General features: G+C 69.1%; 3 protein-coding genes across 3 annotated transcripts; all 3 read right to left on the reverse strand.

Moving 5' to 3' along the window:
* Positions 1–1602: 1602 nt before the first annotated feature.
* On the reverse strand, positions 1603–1791 carry MNEG_10083 (hypothetical protein; the record flags this gene model as incomplete). The annotated part of the gene is made up of 1 exon (XM_014041443.1): positions 1603–1791. A coding segment is annotated over one exon (189 nt), but the record flags the coding sequence as incomplete, so codon positions are not given.
* Positions 1792–2174: 383 nt separating this feature from the next.
* Positions 2175–3316, reverse strand: MNEG_10084 (Cofactor required for Sp1 transcriptional activation subunit, putative; the record flags this gene model as incomplete). Its single annotated transcript, XM_014041444.1, has 4 exons — positions 2175–2405; positions 2651–2817; positions 2985–3051; positions 3173–3316. The coding sequence occupies 4 exons, from the start codon at positions 3314–3316 to the stop codon at positions 2175–2177; spliced, it is 609 nt and encodes a 202-aa protein (XP_013896898.1).
* Positions 3317–4780: 1464 nt separating this feature from the next.
* MNEG_10085 (hypothetical protein) lies at positions 4781–7893 on the reverse strand (the record flags this gene model as incomplete). The annotated part of the gene is made up of 2 exons (XM_014041445.1): positions 4781–7145; positions 7325–7893. 2 exons carry the CDS (start codon positions 7891–7893, stop codon positions 4781–4783), a joined length of 2934 nt encoding a protein of 977 aa, XP_013896899.1.
* Between the last annotated feature and the right edge of the window lie 296 nt (positions 7894–8189).

An 8189-nucleotide genomic window follows, 5' to 3' on the forward strand; every position in this document is an offset into this window, starting at 1 on the left:
ACGAGCTGCAGGTGTGCGCCTGGTCTGCATATCAGATGTGATGACCGGAGGCGTGAGGCTTTCTGATGCAGCCCAGCACGGCGCCTCTCGATGCAAGGCGGTGAAACAGCACACGCGCTGGCAGCTCTGCGGATAGGGGACCCTGCAAACGCGTGCATGCAAAGGATGGTACCCACGATTGCAGCGCTGGCGGCCAGGGCCTTCTGCGCCCCCACGCCGACGGCGGTCAGCAGCGACTGCGTCGCAAAGTTCAGGACCACCGCGCTGCAGAAGCGCTGCGGGCGGCCGCAGGGGCGGGGGCGCGGGGCGCGGCGCTCTGAGGACAGCAGCCAGCGCGGGGTCAACAAGAGGGGGCGCCCGAGGACGCGCCCAGCTTGCTCAACTGTTCAAGGCAGCGCCGTCGTGACGCGGCCGCTCAGCCTGCCCCGGATTCCCACAGGCAGGACCCCGTTTGCCCAACTAATCCAGTCAGCGCTGCTTGCAACCACCACCCCCAGCTTTCCCTCTGCCCAGGAGGCGTGGCCGAGCTGCCCCCTGGAGCACCTGCGCCAGGCGCCACTTGAGCCACTGCCAGTAGTCGCCGGTGACGTCACCGCTGTCCGGCAGAAACGATGCAGCCACCGCGCGGCGCGCGTTGGACAGGTGGTCCAGCAGCCGCGCTGCGCGTGTCATGGGGTTGTGAGTTAGCGTTGGGCCTCAGCGTCGTCGGGAGCGTCGTCGGTGGGTTCACAAGGTACAGTGAGGGGGTGGGTGCGCATGAGGCGACGGCCACGCGCAAGCTCAAGCCCTCCAGCTTCGGCTCCCCAGGGCGCCGAGTCAGGCGGCTGGCACGCGGCCAGCTCCTGCTTTTGGGCTCCGCGGCGGCCGCGCCGGGGGGCGCCTCCTCTGGCTGCGGGCATACGCCCGCCCCTCCCCCCTCGCGCAACACCCTGCGCCGCGCCAGGGCCGCCCGCGGGCCGCCCGCGACGCACCTGCGTGCGTGTAACCGTCCCCGAGCAGGTCAGTGTTGACCGCCTTGATGCGGGTCCCATCCCACGCATAGTGCCGCCGCTGGCCGCCTGCGGGGCGCCGTCGCGTTCATATCAGATGCCGGGGCGTCCCCACAACATATGGCGGGTCGTGAGGGTCCATGCGGCAGCAGGGGTTGGTGGTTGCTTGCCACTGCCGATTGCCATGTTAGCAACACGGGGCGAGCTCAGCCGCAAACAGGCAAACAAAGGCCAGCCGCTGCAGCGGCCCCCAAGCGTTGTATACGGACAGCCAGCGCCACGGGCGCCCCCCACACCTCTGCTGGTCGTCACTGGCAGCAGCAGCAGGCCGTTCTAAGACGCGGCGGTGCGATGGGTGGGGCGTGCCCTCTCGTTGGCGTGCATGAGTGAGAACACACGCATGGGTGTGATGAACATGCGGCAAGGATCCAGCCAAGAGGACGGCTGCTGCTTAGGCCAGGACTATGGTGGCAACTATGGCTGACAACAGTGTTGCACAAAAGCGTGTCATGGGCGGGCAGTTTCAAGCCACGACATGACACCCCCTCAAACATGTCGTGCGGCCTGCGGATGCGACAACCCGGTTGCAAAGAGCAACGGCTCACATGCGCACCTGCTTTGCAGCGGCGCCCCGGGAGATTGTCACGAGCGACGCAAATGGCAGGGCCCTCTTCCGCGGCTGCGAAAGCCTGAATTGCATGGCGCATGGCTGCTGCGGCGGCCACTGTGCGCCCGCATCGCCGCTGCGCCGCTGATGATTTTGCACGAGTGGTCCCAGGTCGGGCCCCGTAACGAAGGGCATGTCACCCAGACACGTTTTGCTGCACGATGAATGCTAGGCTCAACAAAAAGGACTGCGTGAGATCCCGCCTTCGTGGACTTGTGATCGCGTGCCCGCTTACTGTTCACCGTGTTGTTGCTGACAACTTGTGTTGTCGGAAGCTGACATCGGCTTCTGACGAGCGTGTCAGTCAAACGCGACATATCCACGGCAGCTGGTCAGCAGCAGCAGCTTCAGTCCAGCTGCTGCCAGTGCTTGTGCCGACCTAAAACCTCCGCAGTGTGCAGCCAGTGATACAGCTGATCAAGTGAATTACCTGACGCATGTTGGCACGACATGAGAGCAAGCAGCTGCGCAGGAAGGCGCGCGAGCGACTGCAGTGAGCAATAAGGAGCCACTGAAGGCTATGAGGTGTCCATCGCCGACGCGCCACGGCCCTCGCCGCCCTCCACCGTCGCACCCGCGGCCCCGGGCCGCGGCGCGGACTCCGCCGCGTCGTCGCCCGCCGCCGCCAACCGCGCGACGGTGGCGCCAAGCTGCTCCCGTATCCGCGCTACCTCGGTCCGCAGGCCGGCGAGCGCCTCCCGCTTTCTGGCGATCTGGGTCTTGAGCATATGCTCCAGCGTGTGCCGCGCCTGCAGCCAGGCACCGCCCGCACCAACACAAAGCGCGCGTTATCGGAGGTCGTGGGGCATCGGACGAGAGCGTACACACCATGCATGAGGCAGGACCTGGGGCCGCTCCGGCCGCAGCCCTCAAGCCTGTCCTGCTATGCACCTCTTCCCTGCATCGGGCAGCGCGTGCCGTTGCCTCCCAAGAGACCCAAAGAGCACGCCCGATCGCGACCAGCTGTTTGCGGACGCGCCGTTTCTGAGCCCACCTGCTGCGGCCGCAGCAGGTTGGCCAAGTGCTGCATGTTCTGCAGCGCCCCGATGACGCGCGTGAGCGTCTCTGCGTAAGCGGTGGGCTGCTCCACCAGCACCGACAGCAGCTCTAGGAAGAGGCAGAGCAGTAGGCGGTTCAGCTGCAGCAGCTCCTGCTTGGCGTCTGGGCGGGCGCGGGGGTGCGCGAGCGCGCGCGCCTTGAGGTATGTGGTTGACTGTGCCTTCAACCTGAAGTTCTCAAAACCACCGGCTTGCACGCATAGGTTCCGGGTCACGCACGCGCGAATGACGAGGGGGTTGGCAGCCACATGAGCTGCGCGGGCGGCGCACCTATGGTGCCGTCCGGGCGCGGCCTGAAGAGCGCCCCCACCTCCAGCGGCGGCGCGAGCGGCTCTCTCTGCGGGGCAGCGGCGAGGAGCCCGCCTCAGGCGCCAAGGCCTGGCTGCAAAGCCTGAGGGCGCATCGCGGCGAGCGTGCCACAGATTCAGCGGTGCAACGGCAGCGTTGACGCGGCGCACCAGGTTGAATGGCGCCCCAAAGAGGGTGAACTCTTCCACCACTGGCGGCGGCGGGGGCGGCCCCGCCTGCGCGCCGTCCCGGTACAGCCGGTAGTAGTGGGGCGGCTCCGGGTACTGGCTGACGGCGGCGACTTCACCTGCCATGCCGCCGCGCCGCCAGCGCAGCGCGCTGGGCGTGCTGCTGCAGCGTCAGCCGAAGGCAGCCGTAAGGATCATGAAAGCAAAGCTTGAAATCAGACGATAAATAAACAGCTGAGCAAAGATAATTTTGTATCAAGAAAGTGCCGTCGGAGTGATCACAAGCGTCTCTTGCGAGAGAATACACGGAACTTCAAAAGGATTGTATTCTGCATAAGGTGTTACGAGAAAGGGCAGGATGACTGAGGAACAGCACAGGTGCGGTTGATTGTACGATAAGGGCTGCTGCTGCATCAGTTTCCTCATGGTTGCTATGTGCCGGGTGCTCGGCTGACAGGGGTGGAAGCAGTGGAGTCGATGGAGTTACAACAAAAGACCATTTGCAATGCGCCCGAATTGACAGATGCGATTGCGGGCGCAGCGCCGTGGCGGCGCCAAAGTCAAAGGCCTTGGACCACAAAGCGACAGACGCAAGAAGCCGCAAGAAAAAAAAGCCCAACCGTTGTCGGGGACTTCGCGGCCGGAAAGCGCTACAGGCACGTGCGTGATTAGATGGACGAGGCGCGTGTCGGCCGGGCGGCGGCGCCACATGGCTGGTTGGCACCGCGCCGCCGCCGGCGACGGGTGTGCGCCGCGCGGCGGATGGCCGCAAAGGGGGATGGCGGGAGGGGGCGCTCAGCGCCCGCCTTTCGCAGCGGGCGTCCCCGCCCCGGTGCATCCTGGTGTGGCGTACGGTGAAAACTGGAATGGGGGCCGGGCTACTGATACAGTGATGCTGTCGATGTGGCAAGTGCGGCAAGGCTGTGAGCAAGGCAGCGAGTCACCATCCCCCCCGGGGAACTCTCGCACACACACGCTGCCCCATCTTGGCTTTGCTTGCCGCAAGCCCCACACCGCCGTGCCGCAGCTGCCCCTGCCCGCGTGCACGCAGCGGGGACGGGTTGCTACTGCGCACAGAGCAGGCCCGCGCCTGCCCATGCGAGCTGGCGCGGGCGGCGGCGCTGCCGTGTGTGGTGGCGGCTGTGTGCTGGCTGCAGGCGTTGGCGCGTCGTGCACGGTGGCTATGGCCGCGCCGCCGTGAGGCAGAGCAGATACCGAGATGGTTCCGGCGCAATTGACCCCAAGAACGACACCATGCCAAACAGGCACACAAGCGCAGCGGCTCACGCGCCGCGGGACTGTTCCGGCGCCACACCAGTGCGCTTGCGGCGCCGTGCCCGCCGGGGTCAGTGGAAAGCGTTCGGCATTAGAGAATCCTCTCAACACTAGGCGGCAATGAAAGATGGTAGCGTGAGCGGGCGTTGAGCCCAAGAAAGTCTATGAAGCGTGGCCGGCGAGGCGGCGGCTCCCCTCTCAATCCGGCGAGGAGCCACCCCTGCCGCACCCGCGCGTCCACCCGAAGCGAGTGGGCGCATCCTGCGTTCGCGCGCTCGACCTCTCCTGTCACACCGTCTCTGGCGGCTGGGTGCGTCACGCATTGCATTGCCGGCCTGCGGCCGCTGGTTCGGCCACGTCGGCGGAGGCCCTGGCGTCTGGCAGGGCGGCCATCCACCCATCCAGGCCCCCAGCGCCCGGCTGCTCGAACGCGCCATAGCCCAGGAACGCCACGGACGCCCCGCCGCCCCCGCCGCCGCCCGCCTGCCGCCGCTGCCGCTTGGCGGCTGACGACGGCGCGGCATGGTAGCAGCCGTCGTCGCCTGGCGTCGTCCCCTGCTGCGCTTGCTTCCCGAGGGGGCTGCGCTTGGGCGCGAAGCTCGTGCCTCCCAGTGCTGCGAGCGCGCCTGCAGCGACAGCCTGCTCTGGCAGCTCCAGGTCTGACATGCAGTCCATGTCCTCGGCCTCGTCCTCCTCCTCGCTGCCGCCGCCGCTGTCGCCCAGGGGAGTCGACGCATACGCCGCAAACGGGCTCGATATGCGGTGTGCCGGCGGGCCCACGCCTGCAGATTGCCCGCCCGAGGGCGCGGCGGGGACGGCCGCCGCGCCGCAGGCCGCGGCAGGCGGCTCGGCGCCGAGGGAGCTGCACACGGGCGATCCCGGCGCGCTCACTGCGGCGGCCCCGCCCGTGCCCGCGCCCGCCGCGGCCGCGGCCACGGCGGCGGCGGCGGCCGCGATGACGCTCGCGCTGCTGGGTCTGTCTGCGAGCCGCGCTGACAAGGCCGCCATGTTGGCTGCCAGCTCGGCTTCGGCCGCTGCCTGGGATCCAGCCTGCTGCACATAGCTGTCGAGGCCCGCGACCAAGGCCGCCGCGCCAGCACCCACCTCGCAGCCACGGCCGCGGCTGCGGCCGTGCAGCAGCGCCGCTGCAGCCTCGGCTTCTGCCCGACCGGCGGCGCCTGGCGCCGCCACACCCCGCCCCGCCACGGCGCCGCCGGGCGCAGTTGCCACCGCGGCCGCGGCCGCTGCCGCCGCCACGGCGGCTGCCGCGTTTGCGGCGGCGCTGGTGATCTCGGCGGAGCGCTCGCGGCCCACGGCCCCTGTCAAGCTGTGCTTTAGGAGCCTGCTGATGAGCTCTCGCTGATCTGCATCCAGCGCCGGCACTTCGGCCGAACGCGCGCTGTGGCTGGCCTGCGGCCCCGGCGATGCCCTACGCACGCGCGGCGCGGCACCAGCGGCATCTGCAGGGGGTGCTGCGTGCGCGGCAGCGGCTGCGGCGGCGGCGAGCAGGCCACCGCCGCCGCCGCCGCCGACCTTCATGAATGGAAGCGTTGTCGCCGCCTCGTACTCGTCCTCTGTCAGATCTGTCCCTTCGTCTTCCTTTGCGCCACAGGGCGGCGACGGCCCCCTGGGCACGCTCTGCGTGACTGCGCCGCTGCCGCCGCTGCAACCGATCCAGCTGCGGGAAGGAGCGGAGGCCCCCGCCAGCGGGGCGGCGCGGGGACCGGGGCCGGCGGAGAGATCGGGCTTGAGGCATCGGCGGACCGCCGTCGTGCGCTGCACCGTGCTGACCGCGCCCACCACCACGTCGCTTGCCGGCGACGACGCGCCGCCCGAAGGGCTCGGCGCCGGCGGCGGCCTGGGGCCGATGCAGATGCGCAGCGGGCTGCGCGCGCCGCCGCCTGGCAGGGCGGGGCCTGGGGACCACGCGCCGCCGCGCATGCCTGCAGCGTCGACGCTCGCAGGCGCCTTGGCTTGCGGCGCGCGCTGCCGCGCGCGCGGGGAGCCGCTAGTCGCGGCGCTGCCGCCGCCACCGGGACGCTGGGACCGGTCCGGCGTTCGCTCGTGCCCGGCGCCGCCGCTCCTAGCCGGCTGCGCCGAGTGTGGGTGGCTTGGCGCCACGGCCTTGCCCTCTGCCGCGCCGCTCTCGTCCATCTCGAACTCTGCGCTGCTCTGCCACACGGGCCGCTTCCGCACCCGCCGCCCGCGGCCGCCAGTATCCGTCTCGCTGTCGGCCGTGCCCTGGCTGCCGCCCGGCCACTGCGCCTGCTTGCTGGGCTGCCCGTCCTGCTGCTGCTGCTGCACATGCGCCGCCGCCGGGCACCCAAGCCGTGCCTTGCGGCCGGGGCGCGCGGGCGCCGCGAGGGGGCGCAGGAGCGGCGAGCTGTTCACGCTGGGAGGCTCTGAGCCCATCTCGTGGTTGGTCACTTCTTCCTCCTCCTCCTCATAATCCTCTTTCCGCCGCTGCTGCCGCTGCCGCTGCTGCTGCTGCGGCCGCCGCGACTCGCGCCCGCTGGCCGCCGGCTGCGCAGCGCCGCCGCTGCGGCCGGCGCGGCGCTCGGCGCCGCCGCCCTCGCTGGCGGCGGTCGCGCGGTGCAGGCGCGACGCGTGGGCGTGCTGGTGAGCGGGCGCTGCGCTGTGGGTGGACCGCTTGTGGCGCTGCCTGCGGTCGCCGAGCTGCCTGTGGGGTTGTGGGGTGGGGTACGTTGGCGCGCGACGCTTTGGCAGGGTCGTGCGTTCTGTGGTAGTATACCACTATAGTCGGACCGTGGACTGTGGACAATCTTTGGCGGCGTCGGATGAATGGGGCTGCTCTTCTCAAGGTTTACAAGCTTTGCCAATCAATCAGACATGCCCCACCTCCCCACCCCGGCTCGCCTGTACAGCAGCTGAGTCGCCACATCGTGCGCCAGAGCGTCGCCCATCAATGGGTCCGGCGCCTGCTGCCGCTCTGCATCCCCCTCCGACTCGTCCGCCGCGCCGCTCGCCATCCGCGCGTCGGCCTCGCCCGTCGGCGCTGCGGCGAGGTCGTCGTGCGCGGCTGGCGGGCCCTCGAAACACGCGCCCGGCTGGCAGTCAATGAGGTTGTCAGGCGCCGTGCGGCGCAGGGCCCGCTGCTGCAAGCTGCTCGGCTCTTTGACGGGCATCTGGGCTGCCTCCCAGAGCAGCAGGCCCTGGGGCGGGTGCTGTCCGTCGGCCGCGTCCGCGGATGAACAGCGCGCGCCATGCTCGGCCGGCGCAATGGCCGATGGCTCCGCGCTGCCCCAGGCTGCCAAGTCGCCGCCTGCGCTCTGGAGTGTCGCCGCCATCGCTGCAGTGGGCGCGTGGCGTACACTGCGGCGCACCACGCTCGGCGTGCCGACTGGTAAGCTGTGGTCAGCCCCACCCAGCACCGCCAGGGCGCTCACTTCCGCCGCCGCCAACGCCATGAGCTTTTCAGGTTCAAAGTCGCACGGGCCTGAGTGGCCATGAAAGTCACACATAATCCACCTATGATCGAATCACTGACTCGTTGGCGCCTGCAATCACAGCGTTTTTGGAGTGGTCAACCGATCTGCGATGGCAGCTCAAACGGTCTGGTGCCTGACTGAACCTGGCAACCAAAGATTAGTGAAGTAATCGATCTATCAAGTTTGCCCGAGTGGTGTGTGCTGCTTGAGTCAGATCACGCACCTTTTGTGTGTGAGCTAGAGCAACCGCGCGAGCGCTCCACGAGAGCAAGGGG

Source organism: Monoraphidium neglectum (assembly GCF_000611645.1).
Source record: "Monoraphidium neglectum strain SAG 48.87 unplaced genomic scaffold scaffold02172, whole genome shotgun sequence".
Taxonomy (NCBI): Eukaryota; Viridiplantae; Chlorophyta; class Chlorophyceae; order Sphaeropleales; family Selenastraceae; genus Monoraphidium; species Monoraphidium neglectum.